The sequence below is a fragment of the Lepisosteus platostomus genome, chromosome 2 (genome assembly GCF_059453375.1).
Source record: "Lepisosteus platostomus isolate fLepPlt1 chromosome 2, fLepPlt1.hap1, whole genome shotgun sequence".
In the NCBI taxonomy this organism is placed as follows: domain Eukaryota; kingdom Metazoa; phylum Chordata; class Actinopteri; order Semionotiformes; family Lepisosteidae; genus Lepisosteus; species Lepisosteus platostomus.
Window position 1 is genome coordinate 9414773 of NC_142612.1, and position 18164 is coordinate 9432936.

General features: G+C 35.6%; 1 protein-coding gene across 3 annotated transcripts in view; it reads right to left on the minus strand.

Annotated features, from left to right (window-relative positions):
- myo16 (myosin XVI) overlaps positions 1–18164 on the minus strand; it is a 169309-nt gene that overhangs the window by 27372 nt on the left and 123773 nt on the right. For all 3 annotated transcript variants that reach the window (XM_088597184.1, XM_088597176.1, XM_088597169.1), the window contains exons 28-30: positions 12150–12252; positions 3474–3570; positions 1426–1672 (exon numbers count right to left, since the gene is read on the minus strand). In XM_088597184.1, the coding sequence (XP_088453310.1) occupies positions 1426–1672; positions 3474–3570; positions 12150–12252 (447 nt within the window). The remainder of the gene's footprint in view (positions 1–1425; positions 1673–3473; positions 3571–12149; positions 12253–18164) is intronic.

Sequence of the window (18164 nt, forward strand, 5' to 3'; positions counted from 1 at the left end):
TTACTTCCATGTTTCTTAGGAACAAAGCTTTTAACTGTTTAAAAGTAAACTATGCTTTTAAAACTGCACATTGCAGACAGGTGGGGATTTATTTGAGTTTACAAATTGAAATGTTTTCAAATGATATGTTTGCGTATAAGATACAATATATATAGGTTCTCTCCCATAATATACTGCAATTCGCTTTCTCTCATTCTCTCTCTCTATGTCTGTCCCATTGTCATATCCAGAGAGATCAGATTCCTCAAGTTCTGTGGGTACTGGCCCTTCCAATTGCTTTGGCAGTGTTTATTTTTCACTTATCGGAAATGTCTGGCCACAGCTGGTGAACAACACAGTTTCATGTTAAACTGGTAGACTGCAGGCTGCAGATTGCAAAGTTACATAATGCACAAAATGACAGAGTTTTACTGGATTAGTTACTTTTAAGCCTGCAAACTAACATTGACATAACTTGAAAGGCTATAACTGTGTAAAGATTACATATCCTTATACAGGACAACAAATCATTTGCAAATCAACCTTACATACTTGAAAAGGTACAGTAGGTTTAAAATGTATGGGCTATCACAGGTACTCAGTGTGCAGTAGCCATGTATTCAGATAGAAGAACATTAGCCTTTTCATTATATGTTTAAAAGACTCATGATATTCAAGTGGTGTACCCCAAAAAATAAACAAGAGGGACCTGAAGCTCTCGGCGTATAATTTTTCTCACATAGTTCATTGGTGCATTGACAAAATATTGTACTTAATGGTGTTGTTGGACAGACGTTTGGATGGCGGTCAAATTCTAAAGCTCTTCTGCTTCCCTGTGCATAAAAGCTCACTGACTGAACGCAGCTCCCCACCTGAACACTGCAGTATTGCACAGCCTTTTGAGCTCCCCTCCATTGCAGCATTTCTCCCTGGCTCATACCTCATAAGTACAGGGGGGAGTGGCAGTGTGACAGAGCTAGGCAAGGGTCAGTGCCATCACGTCCTCTGCCAGGTCAGTTAAAGCCAAAGTACTAAATATACTCTCTGTATTTGTCAGCTCATTTAATCTTTATTAGATATTGACAAACAGCTGAAAATAGATTTAAAAGGAACAAGTAGAGGTTAATTCCAATCTGAAACACAAGAAAAACAACAATGTTTTGGTTTGTAGACCCTTCATCAGGTGTGTGGAATTAACATCTAATTGTTCCTTTGCAGTGTATACACTGACCCAGCTCCCCACTCAAACTTTTCTGTAGATGCAGACTCGATAAAATGCTGAAATTAAAGCTAAATTAAAGCTCAACTTCAAGGTAAATGCTCATCAAATATTTTCAGGGACGTAAATGTAGATAGAAAAACAATATAGATGTTGAAGATCTGGGTCTTAAAAGAACTCCTACATCACCTACTGTCAACAGACACTTCCCAAAGCATTTACTTTACCTTCTCATTGTTTCCTCTTCCATCCCCCTGCTTTCCTGTTTTTCCTTGGACTGTTTCTCATTCACTTCATTCCTTAGGCGATCATTCTCTCGAGCAATGTCGGAAGCATTCTGGATAACGAGGCCATCATATGCTTTCTGCCCCCTGTCTTCCATATCTTGTAGGAAGCCTTGCACAGAACTGACCTCTTGCTGTCTGATGCTCATTTTCTGCAGAAGCCTCTGGCGTGCAAGAAACCCTCTTACAACTGCCATGATGGAATAAAAATACAGTCCAAAAATATAAGAGCCCAACCAGAGATATGATCAGTCAATAATGCAAAACTAAATATTAGTGTGCATTCATCTATGAACATGGCAATGTGGGTATGACCAATCAATATCCATAAAGAGAGAAAATGCAGGGACACTATAAATCAGCTCCACATGCTCAGACTTTATTTGCATATTTTTGGCTACCAAAAATTGTATACATTTTTAATTGTCAAATTCGGTTTCAGGGTTCAGACATTTTTACGTATTTATATACATAAATATTTTAGTTTATGCATTTTTATATTTTGTGTTTGAAAGAACAAATAAAAGTGAGATTTTAGTATATGAACTTGTCTCAGGGCCACTTTTATCTCTCCCCTTGGTTTTGACATTGGGAGAGTAAATTCAGACCTCTCAGAACTGTAGGTGAACATAAATACAGAAACGTATAGGAAAATTACTCAAATGGCATTCATGAAAGATGGGAGTAGGCTTACAACAGTTGTATCTGCAAACAATGATGATGTCTCATATGGTGAACTCCCAGGCAAACTGTTTGCTCTGCTTTTAATAATATTCATCTTTGTTTGCTCAATTGAATTCACTGTCATGTGCACCATGATATTATCATTGGCTCTTTCAGTACTTTTATATTTCTTCAGTTTCTGGATTCGATCCATTTATTTGATCTCTAATCTACAAGTCATAACATAGACTGTAGTGTTCCTAAAGTTATTACTGATTAGTTGTAAAATGGATATAAGCATTTCTGAACCACACACAAAAATCTTTAAGGTGTTTAGTATTTGAATTGATTAACTGATTTCTTACATGAGGTTGAAGACACTTCAAATGAGGAATAATTAACTGAAAATCTTTTGGTGTTTTAATTGTTCTCTTTCACAGATTAATGAATTTGTGCAATGAATACCATGCACAAAAGAAATAAAAACAGTCACCCTTTTTGCAGAGCTTGATCTTCGACAGAAGAAGAAGGCAAGAGTCTAAGGTAAAGAGAAGGACTGTACTTAAGCACTAAGTCCTTAAAATAATATGAAGCTAGACCATTTAGTGCCTTATATGTGAAAATAAGAACCTTAAAGGCCACTAAAAATTTCACATAGAGCCAGTATAAGCTATGAAAGGACTTAGTTCTGTGCTAATGCAGAACCCTTTTAGTTAATACTTGGTCCACAGAATTCCAAACATACTGAAGCCAATGTTGTATCTTAGAAGTTATACCTATTAGAAAGGCATTACAGTAGTCTAATCATGATGGAATCAAATTTAAACAGGTTAGGACTAACTTATCCTGCTAAATAATCCAAACATTCACAAAGCATCCAATTCTTGGATGTTGTTGTCTCTTGTGAAATTAAAAGTGAAGATGAATGATGCTGTGTTCTGGCCAACATAACTGCTGATGTCATTTGAAGCATAAATGGCTTTAAGCAACATTACAATCCCTTCCCTTCTGTTAATAACAAAGCATGCAATCTAATAAAAGTATGCATGGAATTATCCAGTCTATACAGTATATGGAGATACAATATATGGATATAGGTTTTCCTCCTACTGTTAACTTACAGTTAAAAGCAATCCAATAAATTTTATTTCTATTAAGCTTACAAGCAGGTTTATGTCAACAATACAACTAATAAAAGATGAAAAAATATGTAAATAAGTACAACGAGTGTTATTCACTCATTGAATGGTGTCTAATTGCAGAGGATCTTTTCTAGTTAATACAAATTATAGCTTTGTTAGCAAGAAAAAGTACAAAGTAATAGTTACCTTTCTGACAGGTTATAATCTTCTTCTGCAGTTGAAAGCAATAGTCATTAAGATGGTCAGCTTGCCAGTATTTCAGGAACACTTTGCTATGGCCCATCTAGATATGAAAAGCAGCAGGAGGAGCAATAATGAGCAAAAAATTTGGATCACCGGTGGTCAGTAAGTAAGTGTAACTGGCACAAATGTCTTTTGCAATCTTAGGTACCAGAAGAATATTAAAGACGTTTACCTTTTTCTTTGATCTGCTACTAATTAATAGACTTTTGACACTATCAAATTGCTCTAATATTTAATCTAATAACCAATTTTCACAAATGCTGTTTCACATGAAAAAAATAGTGCTAGTGCATTATGAACACAACATATGGAGAGCCTTTCATATTTACCAACTATGTGAGGATCTCCATTTGTTTCAGTCTAGAGTAAATTTAGAATAGATATTTTTGTGGAATTTTTTCAGAATTATTCAAATTCCATACACAATATTCTTGTTAATATCATACTGTATGTGGTTTCTAGCTAGTTATGAATAACCAGAGATTTTGCATTTCTTTTTCAAATAAAAGGGTAGAGTAATATTTTTGTAATAGTAGAGTAGAGTAATAGTCTTGCTGTTCAAAACCTGATTAAATCTGAATCATGTTTTAAAACATACACTTCAAACATGTAAAAACAGTAACAAAAACAAGGGCTTGAAAAGTGCAAGCAGATAACTTACTGCACTAATGATCAGAAAGGCTGTTTTCTGTGGAATTAGTTAAAACTGTCTTCAGTTTGTCTAAGCCACCATAAAGTTCATCACGGGTTTTAATTCACTACAAAGGCTTGGCAAAAGATGAATCCAACTTTTAATTTAGCTATCTTTCAATCCCTTATTTATTTAATTCATCCAGTAGGAATAGTTAATTGACACACTAAGAATCACAGTCCAGGACACCAAATCAGATGAATACCTATCCTAAAAATTAACACTTTCCAAAAACTTTTTTTGTGCATTGTAATTCAGATGTGTTGTGCTCTCTGTGTTCTGCTGAACTGTAAATCAGTCAAGCTGTTACTCCATTTGCACATTCCTGCAGAAAGCACAAAGCCTTTAATTATTCCCTTTACTTTGTTTAAAAAGGCATCCAATGGTCTGAGAGCTGTGTGAGAGCAAAGGCATGCTCCTATTAAGTCTAAGGAATAGAAATTAAGAATAATTGACAGTAAAGGCCTCAGACTTGGTGTAGGGAAGGTGATGTATGTGTGCTACAGTGACATAAGGGGGATTCCACTTCAATGGATTTAATCCCACAAATGGTTTGGGACGAAATCCCAGAATGTCCTAATTGACCATTTTCTCACTGGTTTGGAGGTGCTATGTTTTGCAAGCAACACTTGTAACAGTAGGAAAAAATATTTATTTCAGTTCTACGTTTTGCTCTCCACTCCACGTCTTGAAAAGTCAGGCAAATGATCTAATGTAGTCAATTTAGTGGACATCGCACATCACACTCTGTAACAAAATATTGAAACTTTATGATGTGACTAAAACGGATTGGATGTTTTAAAATTGCACCTCAAAGGATCGTCTACACAAAGACAAAACTTTACACTATATATGAAATCCAGTGATACATGTTAAGTGCCTAAAACATGGGTTAACATACGATTTATCCCCAAATATGCTCATATGAATAATTTCAGTAGTGGCATTAAACAATTTGCTTTTATATGTTTTGCCTAATGTTTTTTTGTTAATAGGCATCTCTCTCATAAATCAACTATTATAGTAACTGAACTTTCCTTTTGCTCGATTGCTATACGAATCTCAGCTACTCTGGCTCTGAAATTAAACGGGCTTTATTTGGTACATATGCAAATGATTATGAAGAAAGGACTCTGTTGTAATTAGACATTCAAGTTGTTCAGGACTCATTTTGCTGGAAAGTATGTTATTAAAATTAATTATGGTTATCCCTCGTGTTTGTGTTGTAGCAAACCAAGTGAGTTATAATTTTATATCGACTTGTGTTTAAACTGATGAAACAACAGAAAAGGTTTTGTTAAATTAAAATAGATGTCTGTTTAAAAGTCAATACATGTGTGCAGCTCTTTTCTCCGTATTCGAAATTTTGTAAAACTGAAAGATACTTCAAAGCAATTTTCTATAACTGAAAGAAATTTGTTTTACACAATCCTTTTTGTCAAGAATTTAGTTCAATGGTTTTGCTACATAGCTCACATACAAAACAGGTTTTTGACTTCACTATTTTGTGTTATGCTATAGCAGCAAGCTTTAAATTACACCACTATAAACAATAGGAAGTGAATATTATATATAGGACCAGTCAGATGGATATATAATCATATGCATTACCCTATAGGAGTACAGTATGTTTTCCCCATCGCCTATGTGATGCACAACATATTGAAATGGATATATGTCAGTTCAGAATCAGGGTAGAACAGAATGAAATAGCAGCAAAAATGTCTAACATAGGTGCTGGAGTCACTGATGAATTTAATACTTATAAAAACGTATAAAGTATATTAATTTATTTACTGTTACCCAGTAAAACACACTTTTAATACACTAATGTCTTCCCATCTGTTTGTCTTGTAGCATCCGGAATGTGACTGCCAGTTTCTGAATGTACTGTATCTATTTAAAAGTGATTGAACAATGTGGCCAAAGGAAATATAAAATTCCCTTCCCATGATTTTGCAGTAGGTTTGTGAGAATGTATCTAATACAAGTGAAGAAAATAAATATTTTTTCTTCGCTTGACACGAAGGTGACTCAGTTGAACTAATGTCTGTGGGATGTATGTGGTTTTCAGTAGGATGACAATGATGTCCTTACCTCACAAGTAATTTGGATGTTTTTACTAATTTATTAAGTTGACATATATAGAGAAGCATTAAAATCAGGTCAAATAAGTAATTGAATCAATGGTATCTGTTGTATTTTTTAATAACTCCTGGTATAATTCCCTATTTTTTTTAAATGCTCATCTTAATTTAATTGGTAACTGAATTCTTTCTCTGGTTCTGCAAGCAGTGCAAAGCTTGTTAAATTAATTGGATTATTGACTTAAATTTAAAGTATAGCAAACCTCTGCATTATTATTTGCACAGGGGCCACTTGTAGACCAGTGTGAATGAAACTACGCAAGGGCATATAGAGTGATAAAGGAAGGAAGAAAGCAGTAAGCAGTTTAATGAAGTTGGCTGGTAATATCTGCTCCGAGGAGTAATAGTCTCTATTAAAATGTGAGGTGCAGAGTCTTAAATATCTCTCTCATTGTCTCTACTCGTCTGCTCTAGCTGCTGGTTGATTGCCTTGTGTGTCCTGTTTTTCTAAACAAATGTACTTAATTTTTCAATAGCTATAATTTGGTATAATTACATCCATTTATGCTTATGTGAAAGTGCAGCGATACCTTAATTATTTCTGCTTTAACCATTTCTTTCAAATAAAAATTTTAATTGTCTGGTTACTTCTTACATATGTTGCTCCCCTGGATTATTAAAAAAGCTGCATTGAAGATACAGTATGCAACTACACATGAAAGAAAATAATAGCTATTCAGAGGGTACTCTGGCAGGTTGGATAGAAAGAGTGGATTTAGCAAGATATGGGAAATGCTTTTATTTTTTTGTTCAGTACTTACATTTGTTATTTTCAAATTAAATAATTTGTTCACAAAAAAACAAACAAGCTGGTTTTAGTTTTTGTAGCAAATTGCAGATCCCTCATGCTAAATACTGAATCCTGTCAGCTTTACTTAACTACGAGCTACTTTCTCTTACAATGTGTATTAAATATATATGACAGCCTTATAGTAATTTTTTGAGAGTGAAGCTATGAGTGCTCGAGAAAAATTAAGGAAAATCTGTTTTGTGTTGCATTGTGTGTTACACAATGAATCCACACGATCTGATATGCCTGAGTAATGGAAATGTCAGATCTTTTGATGATGCTATTATTCCCCCTACATGCATCAACCCTCAACTCAACGTTTTTTTCCCAGTCAAGCCAACATGAGCATGTCAACTGCTCGAGAGTTCTGTCTGTGTCATTCCTGTGGGCTGCAGAGGGTAAGAATGCAGTAGCACTGAGTCAGGTGTGAAGGAGGAAAGTGGGTGTAATGTAGGCAGTGTTAGATCATACTCTGGCAGAAGGGAAGGAGTGCAGATCTACAGTAGCTGTGAAATCCTGTTCCCTTTTTTGAATATGCAAAGAAGAAAACTATGAAATTAGCACTGTGGGAGAATCTGTGATTTCCTCATGACATCCATGCAAAAATAAACAAAATAACTATTTATCACTGAAAACAGCAGAGGAGGAATTAATTCTGCTGATGAGTGCTTGCCGTGATGAGCAAGAATTTGTCACTTCTAAACGGGTATTCAGATTACTCAGATTAAGATAAGATCACTTTATTGGCCATATACAATTTTTTGTATTAGGAATTTGTCTTTTTTGCATACCCCAAGTTGCTCTCCATGAGACACACAGACAGGGGGAGAAGCTTGGGGTCAGAGCACAGGGTCAGCCATTTATACGGCACCCCTGGAGCAGTTGGGGTGAAGGGCCTTGCTCAGGGGCCCATCGAAGTAGGATTCCTCTGCCGGCCGCAGGATTCAAACCAGAAACCTTCCAGCCACAGGCGCAGATCCTTAGCCACAGAGCCAACGCACCGCATTAAGGACTCTTACAATTCCAATGGTGGATCAGGGCTAGGGTATTACAATCCATCCATTTTGTTACCGCTTCATTCAATTCCAGGAGCCTACACTGGGAAACAATGGGGCGCAAGGCAAGATACAACCTGGATGGGACACCAGTCCATCACAGTGCACAGACAGACATGGCCATGCCCACACTGAAACTAATGTCAATTTTCCCAGAAGCCAAATAACGTCATCAGACTGTGGGATCTTAGACTTTCTGTTGACATCAGTAAATGGAGAAAATGTTCACCTTTTTTTACATATACCTACTGTATATATAAGAAATGAAAAGCCAATGATTACATGCAAAAATGTGTGATCTCTGTTCTTGAAATAATGTGCACATGCATGTACAATATTATCACTTTCGGGTTCATAAATTGTTTCGTTCAATGTTCAAATCATTGAAAGAGTACCCTGCTGCATAATAATGTATATCTCACAATACTTACACTAAACTTTAATACGCAATAAATTCCACTTTTGATTGAAGCTGGTCAATTCTCAATAAAGGATCTTTTCATAATACTTTCCTTACATAACTATTTAATATTTCAAGATTAAACTCATTTTAAATGACTGAAGTTTAAATTTAAGTAGAAGCAGTGGTCTCTTACAATTCAAGTGTTACCTGAGTCATTCGGGGTAAAAGTGCACAATTGTTGGTTCAAGGATTGTTAAAAATGATTTCAAAACAAACTTTATTGCCTAAATTTGTAGGTAAGCCTTGTACATTACAGGAGTCCCCGCTTAACACCTCCCTGTTTTTACGCCACTGGCTTTTTTGATCATGGAGGTAAATCCAAAAGATAAACAAAGTATAAAATGTCAAATTTCCTGTGAATCTGTTGCAAAACTGCTTTTTTATGATCTAAAAATCATTATAGATATATACTGTCATTGTACAGTATGTGTTTGAGATGTTTATATAATTTTCACGTCTTTTCTATGTTCTGACTTTATGTTCTCTAGAAACAAACCAAAACAAGTCGATAACCGCAGACTAGGTTGCTAAATCAGTTAAAATTTAATTACTGTATACAGTATTACATGTCCTTATTTATCATGTGTACAGTATTTAATGTAACCTTATGTAGTATTATACTCTCTCACACAAATACACCCAGCTTTTCTTCTCACAAAATCTCCCTCTTACACAAGTTCTTTCTTTCATTCATTGTTAATTTTCAAATTCTAAACATTTCAAACAAGGCTAAATTACATTTAAGTGTTCACCTTAATGGGTCATTACAGTAATCATTCTGTTTAAACACAGAGAATGTAAACGTACCCCTGTTTCCATGATGTCTTATTGGAAATAATTGGTGGCGTAGATTTGCTTTTAAACCCATTTTACGGTTCCCATTCAGGACGTTAAACGGGGACCCCTCTGTTTACAGTTCTCTTATATACTAAATTTATACTTCACCCGCAGTACTTCAAATAATATATCTTAAATTGGAATTAGAAAAGTATTGTTCTTCCTTATTGAAACATCTTCAGTAAAGTATAGGACTAACAGTTAATTTTTTTAAACAATTACAATTATTAGTAAAAGATGCTTACTTGTTTTAGGGGCTAAGTCTTGAAGTGTACACATGATTAATGCTCTTTAAGCACAATATTGAATTCACATGTACAGCAGCTATTCAGTTTCTGGTTATCATTAGATCCTGAACACCAAAGAGGATTGACCTGTGGTCAATGCAATCATGTGGCAGAGCAGTGTGTAGATCTGGTTTAATCTAAACTAAGGATTATTGCTGTTTAGCATTTTAAGTACTGTTGCTACACAAGTTGATTCAATTCAGACATATTAGCTTTGTTCCTCAAACAGGACACAAAAAGAGAAAGTGAAAGAAGTCAGAGCTTTTGTACTGCCCCATCATTTTCAAAGTGGTAGAACATAAAGACACAGGTACTGTAATTCTTATGAATCTGGAATTACTGTACAGAGAATTTTATTGCACTTAAGTAGATATGACAAAAATGTAAAAGGTTAATGTCATAAGGGTTCCTGGCTGAGTTCAAGAGTGATGATTGTTGCTTATAGGACCATATAGCTTTTCACACTGTTTTTCATTTAGAATTAAATCCATTAACATTCAGATTCAGGAACAATTATGAAGTGTAGAGGCTTAGAGGCTGTAGACTTTGTTCTTCCAAGCAGAATTTTGAACTGTCAGTTGTTTTGAATTGCCCAATGGAAATATTTGGTAAAAGAAAACCTGTCAAATAGCATGTATTGTTATATTAATTTTAAAACTATGATATATTCCTTATTACTGAAAAAGCAAAAACTACCATAGTCTTATATTTTATATGAAAGATGTCTTAATGCTAAAGTAATTCTAAGTATAAGAAAATGGTTCCCTCCAAAATTCAGAATTGTTTATTTAAAACAAATAATTAAAACAATAATCCAAAACAATGATTTTATGTTTATGTTAAAGTCACAGATTGCTGTAAAGAGAGCAGTATATAGAACCTGGTACTGATAATGCTAAGCAAATAAAGACTATTGTTTATTTTGGGGCATCTTCATCTACAATGACAAAGTTGACCTATTTGCTGTAAAGTAAAAACATCTGTTCATGAATAGCAGTTAGTTGTATGCACTGTATGTGCAATTAAGTGAAAATTGGTTTTTATTTGCAACTTCTGATGCTTAGCTCTTGTCATTATCCATCTTTGGCTTCTAACTTTGTATTTTTATATTCCTAAAGTGGAATTGTACGTCTCAGTACACACTTCCATCTCCCATTGTTGTGAAATGGTAAGAGCTGATTAATATTCATTCTCTTTATTCACAGCAGCTGCATGCTCTTAAAATCCTATAACCCTGAAAACTATTTCTTGTTAGACTGATTGAATATGGATATAGTGATATAGTACTGTACTGTATGTATATATACAGTATAGTGATAGATATTATAGTATATAATATAGTGAATATCGGGGCGGAGCGTTGGCTCTCTGGCTAAGAATCTGCACCTGTGGCTGGAAAGTTACTGGTTCAAATCCCACAGCTGGCAGAGGAATCTTACTCTGTTGGGCCCCTGAGCAAGGCCTTTAACCCCAACCCCTCCAGGGTTGCTGTACAATGGCAGACCCTGTGCTCTGACCCCAGGCTCTCTCCCTGTCTGTGTCTCATGGAGAGCAAGCTGGGGTATGCAAAAAGACAAATTCTTAATGCAAGAAATTGTATATGGCTAATAAAGTGATCTTATCTTATATAGGCAAAAATGAGTGAGAAAAATATAACATATGAATTTTGGTTCTCATCTCTGGAAACTGTACAGTCATAGTTATGACAGCAGCTCGATTTTAAGAGGGATGAAATTGAACTGCTCCAATTAATTTTAAAAAGACTTCATTCATTCATTGTGGTTGTATAGTCCATTTCATCCCAAAAGATCTCAATGCACTTGGACAGAGCGGTGGCTCTGTGGCTAAGGATCTGTGCCTGTGGCTAGAAGGTTGCCGGTTCAAATCCTGCAGCTGGCAGAGGAATCCTACTCTGTTGGGCTCCTGAGCAAGGCCCTTAACCCCAACTGCTCCAGGGGCGCAGTACAATGGCAGACCCTGCGCTCTGACCCCAGGCTCTCTCCCTGTCTGTGTGTCTCATGGAGAGCAAGCTGGGGTACGTGAAAAGATCATTCCTAATGCAAGAAATTGTGAAGGGTTAATAAAGTGATGTTAAAGACATAGGGGAGGACCCACTTCATTCACCCATGAAGTGCAGAGCCTGGACAAGTGAAAAATGGCTTCACTAATTGAAACCCTTTAGGTAGATTGTATAAGCCTGAGGTGAAATTTACCCAGGCCCCTGCTCTTACAAACAAGAGTAATAGTTTATTGTACTCTTCAAATATGATCAAAAGAATGCCTCTAGATGTATTTAAGGTGTCTTGATTCTGGCAAACATTGTAAGAAAGAATGTCGAATTTCACCTACCTGCCACCCCTGAAGTTTGCAATAATGGAGAATGTGTTGGCACTTCTCTTCAGGTGATACCTTCGTCTTGTCTCCGACCAATGTTTTGGCCAAAATCTTGTATCTTAAAGGCAAGAAGGGATGGACATACAGTATAATATTTATTTTTAGCCTTCTTGTGTGTTCTCATAAATGTTTCATGGTAAACAAACATAACCAAGCAACTAAGGAGTGGTCCAAGCTTAATAGATTCACTAATCTGAGTTCACTTGTTTTAAATTGCCACCTCATAATGTTTTTAAAACATGTTATATAACAGTAACAAATAGTATTACAACAAATAATAATAATTAAAATAGTTAAAATAGGGTCCTAGTGTCATGGTGGCACAGTGGCTAGCATTGCTGTGCTGCCCCATTGGGATGCTGTCTGAGTGGAGTTTGTATGTTCTTTCCATGTTCACGTAGGTTTTCTCTGGGTTCTCCAGTTTCCTCAAACAATCCAAAGACATACGGGTGGGTTAATTGGCTGGTGTGAGTGTGTGTGCTTGTGTGCCCTGCAATGGACTGGCATTCTTCCCAGGGTGTATCCTACCTTGTGCCTGTTGCTTGCCGGGATAGGCTCCAGCTGCCCCAAGAGTTTCAATTAGATGATGTAGTTGGGAAATGGATGGATGGAATATGGTCCTATTGAAATCTCCACAACCATTATTTTCATGAACAGCTATGCCATTATATTTCTGTGATTTGTGATTTGTTTATATATAATATCCCAATGAAACTATTCTGACACAATATGCTTCCAAAGATGATCTCTTAAAAAAAGAGGTTAAAAGTCAATCAGATGCTGGTGTCACATCTGAATGTCTGAATGGTGGAAGGTGAAAACCATATCAGCCCAGCAAGACGAGGGATGATTTTGAGCAGGTGATGGGCACAGGCAGGGGACTGGAAAGAGTAGCCGATTTATTAAAACATTTATTCCATTGCAGGTCCAACAGTAAGGTATTGAAGGCATACTGGTAGATCAAGCACTAATTGGGTTACGTATTTATTGGAATTTAATTTGACAGATGGTTCTTTTCATTAAGGTCCTTGAGGCAATGTGCTAAAAACTGCTTTACATTCCATATAATTCCAAATTACTTAATCAGGACTTTCTAGGGGCTTTTTAAATGTATGCATGTTTTTCTTGTGAAACCTAATACCACGAATCCTCCTTTTGTTCTGTAATTAGCTACAGTTTTCAGTGAACACCACCATGTATAGGAAATATGATTTTTCCCAGAAGCCAGTTAACCCACCAGTAGGTCTTTGGTCTGTGGGAGGAAATGTGAACACAGGGAGAGCATTTACACTCCATGCAGATAGCACCCCAGCTCTGGAAATGAACACAGGGCCCCAGTGCTGTGTGCGACCTCAAAAAATATTAAACAATTAATTTCTGACTAGCTAATTCAAGTACGGTAAAAGCCATTTAAGAAACTAAAACGAGAAAAAACTGATTTGATTTTGTTCAAGTAGGTAGCTCAGTCTGTATGTGTAGGCTGTAAACGAACAAGTAAACGTTCATTCCATGCCGAAAAGAAAAGAGACACAATGTTTTGGCTGTGGAGCCTTCTTCAGGCATGAACAACAGCGTGAATGGAATAAACCTGATTATTGGATTTCCCTTTACTGATTAAAAAAGTTATTTCGAGTAGACTGCTGCCTCAAGAGAGTAGAACAAACATTTTCTAGTTACTGAAAGATGAAGATGAACATAAGATGATTTATAGACATGTGATGATCATTTGTAATGGGGCAATTTGGAGAATTGTTGGTACTCATAAGCACTTACTTCAAAGCTTCTATATTGTTGTTTAGTTCTAGGTAACATGAGCATTAATGTACATATTGACACCCTTCATAGCCAACAATGTTATTTAGTCATTTGCAATGTTTAATAACTATTGTTAACCTACAGGTATATAGTAGTGGAAGTTATGTGTCTTGCAAATAGTAATTTAGAACTTTAGAGGAGGAAATAAAGTCAAATATGGGGTACCAATACATTATACCAATTACATATAGACCATAAGAATCCTTCCCCATTGAATCTGAATAAGAAAACAACCACCAGATCAGCATGTTACTTTTGGTTGTTCCTAATGCAGACAAGCAATTTGTCACAAAGGTATTCAATTACATCAAATCTTGTGTTACAGTTGGGCAGAGTAAACTGTGATCTCAGATTTTGAAATATCTCAGTAGCATGTGGTATACAGTGAAACGATTTCTATAAACAAATACGTATTTTTTGCTGGACTTATACACATTTTAGAATACATGAAAATCTCTAGGCCTTTTTATCACATTGTCACAGAGGTAATATAAAAACAGTATTAGTTATTTGTTGTGAGAGGTACAGTATGGTTGGTTAAATCTTAAACTGAGGTGTGAAAGGTAATTGACACAAATAAAAAACACTCTAGTGGGAAAGGCTAAGCTATGTGATATTGTTCTTTTAATCTCAGAGTATTACTGTCTGCTTCCAATGTAACTATGTAGGGGTTTTAGGTCCTCACAATATGCCTGCAGAATGATGAATAGCATACTAAATTATAGGTCACCTCCTGGGAGCACATACAAAGGCAATGCAAATCAATATGAATTTAAAACAACCTCTAAAAAGGGGATTTACATTACAATTCCTTCCTTAGTCTGGTCTGATGTTGGATGTTGACTGTTGTAATATTAACTATGGAATCCTATAAACAAATGTTACACATTTTGTCCTCCATAAACAGCAACACAAACATTTCTTAACATTAGAAAAAATACCTCCGAACATGTAAAGGGAAAATTATAGTTTAATTAAACTGTGGATATCATAGTATAAAGCAGGCATGAGACATCAAAATATCTAGAGCAGGATGTGCATCTGTTATCCTGGAAATTCACAGCCCTGAAGCTGATAGATTGTCTTTATTAGTCAGTGAGCAGGGATCTGAAAAACGGGTACTGCGTATGTCACAGTGTGCCAACAGGAAGAAGGGAGAAGGATTATGAGCTGTGATTGAGTTGGCATGTAATGGCCAGTGATTGTGTCAGTATTTTTGTTTTTATGTCTTTTTATGTCTGTTTCCTCTCCAAAATCAAAGACGTCAAACGCAGACAGTGGGACAAGAGGCAATTAACAAGGATGGAGGAATACAGTGTTTGCTCAGTTTCTTAATAAACGTAATATGGAGGTGTCTGTTGGTAATGGACCAGACCTTGGGCAAAGGGGGACAGGAAATGAAACAAAAGAGTGATAGGCCACCACGACACCTTGAAATCTGAGATCTGACAGCTCTCAAACAACCTATATTGTTTCACCAACTTTCCTCCTGCCACCAACTAGACCACCTGCCCCTGACTGAGCCACTGGCAAACCCCCACTGAGTGGGATTTGCCAGCCGAGAGGAAATTTGAAATCTGGTTAAAGGGGCTTTGAACAAAATAAAAAAGCTCCAGTCAGACAACTCATAACCTTGGATTAGGGAGGATTGCGAGAGAGATTGCAGTAGTTGGAAACAGTAGAGGATTTGACTTGAACACCAGGGACTGGACTCAGAAACATACAAGGTAGAAGGGGGAACACCAGGAACACATTGTTCAGGACACTCAGAACTAAGGAAGATGGCCAGGAATCACCAAAGGAGCTACTCAGAGGACAGAATTGGGGGATTGCATTATTTTGGGACGTGTTCTAGTAACTGGGGTCCATTGAGTACTTGTGCTTGTCTCGATTGTGCGCCCCTCGGATAGAGTTTTATGTCATGGGTCCAGGATGTTGGATAGACAGGGTGTTGCAATAACTAGAAAATAAAAAGGCCACTTAAGCAATGCAGTCTTGTCTGGTCAGTGGGTATATTGGTTCTGGAAGATAAAAGAACCTGAGGCAGGGGAAGAAGGGTCCTAGAATCGTTTAGAATTGCTAGGTGTCGTGGGTCAGATGCAAAATAAAAGGAAGTTCCTAAATTTAGGGGTCACCCAGATGTAGTCAAATTCCATTTATTACTCAGCTGAAATAAAAAAGAGTTTGTAGACCTGATAAAAAGGGCTTTCCTTTGTCCCTGAGCTAGTGAAAAAAAAAACATGGCTTAGAACCATAAAGATACAAAACACAAAGGAAGTTTAAGGTGTTTAAAGATATTTAAAGCTTGGATAACTAGTATATACACATGTGTTCAGTTTCTTCAGCTATTTAATTTAAGTCACCCTTATTCCCTTTTATTATCTCCAACTGAAGATGCAAATCTAGATGTCACTTCACCAGTGAAAGGGTGAACAGAAGTCCTTCGTAATTCATTTTAGGATTTTGCTTGCCTCTAAGACTTAACTCCACGTTCAAAGCCTGAATTTGAATGTTTAGCCTAAACCAATATTTAAAATAAGAAGTTTTCACAAAGTGAGGCAAAAACGCAAGGTTTTCTCCTAATCTTCACACCTTTGTTACTAACAAAAATATTATAATAAAAATTGAATTCCCACTGAAAAGTTTATTCGTATGTATACTTTATATTGTGATGTCTGCTGTATAGAAGTAAATAGAATTTAAGATCCAAAGAAAAACAGGTGGTAATGACAGAAATGTGAAGTAATTTGACATAAGTTTCTTGTTTTAAGGCTACTAACACAACTGCCCCCAGAATCATATCCATCCGCAGGCATTTATTAAAAGATCTCACAAAAGGATTTTAGTAGCTTATCTGGGTAATTCTTTTCAAAGACTCTTTCTAGTATAGTGTGGGTGTTTGGAACAAACAACAAAGAAACAAGATGAATTACTAGTTTTCCAGCACCGCCTGATATTTTTGAAATATTTTCACAATGACTAATTGCTGACCTATAGTCCTACCTGTAAATACCAAACTAGTTCAGACATTTTCCTTCATCTTTCAGCATGGGTCTCATGCAGCTTTGTAGAATATGGTACCATTCTCTTCAAAAGTCAAATAACCGAATTATTGCCTGGTTGTTTGTTTTACTTTCACATCTAAGTCCCTTTTATGCTGACAATACAGTAATTATTAAATCCTATATTATTTAATTTCAGATTGCTACTGTACAACAACCAACCCCTGACTTTGTGCATGCCATAAGAACACCAATCAGTCATGTATTTTAATGTAATATTGATAATTTGCTCATTTTACAATGTATATATATATTTAATGGGTTGCTTTTTAAAAAGGTAACTTTTTAGTTTTCTAATGTAAAATCTTCTTGTGGAGCCATTTTTCCTAAAGACGAAATCATTTTATTCAACACTATGCTGAATTTAAAAGGTGAAATAATACTATTTTTAACCCACAGAGCTTTAGACAAATGAAGACAGATTACATTTTGTATACCAAAAATGAATTATGCACTTTACTTATTACTTCATTGAGCTATTTTATTTAATAAAATCTCTTTATTATTTTTGGGTGAGTCATACTTTTCTTCATTTGGAAAGAATATTAACATTTTATACTGTGGTGAAAAGAGTTTATCTGGAACAATATTGTGGCTCTGGTTTATAATGTCATATTGAATTTACTAAAGGATTAATCACAAATACTCTGGAAAAACTTGAGCTTTACATTCTGTGCATCAAAGTAGGTGTAAAGAGCATGACTTTTAATAGAAAGAACTTCCCCAATTTGCTTTTTGATTAATCACTCTGATTAATTTATAAAGTTATATCCAAACAATTCTGTTTTTCAGAGGAATATTCTTTACAGTAATATATAATGTCTTTAATTTTCATTAAAGCAAAAGGCATTGTGGTCTGAGACTACAAAAGTCTAACAGTTATCACAGGTTAATATTTATTCTCACAAAGCATTTTAAAGAACATGACCTGCTATATCTATTCTTAATACAAAATGAAAAATTAATTCAGGATCAACATTTTTTTATTGCTCTTTATTACATTTTATCATGGAATATGTAAGAATGTAGCTTTTTACACATCCAAGTAAGTCACTGTGACATGCAGTATAATTTGCTGCATTTAAGAGAAGCT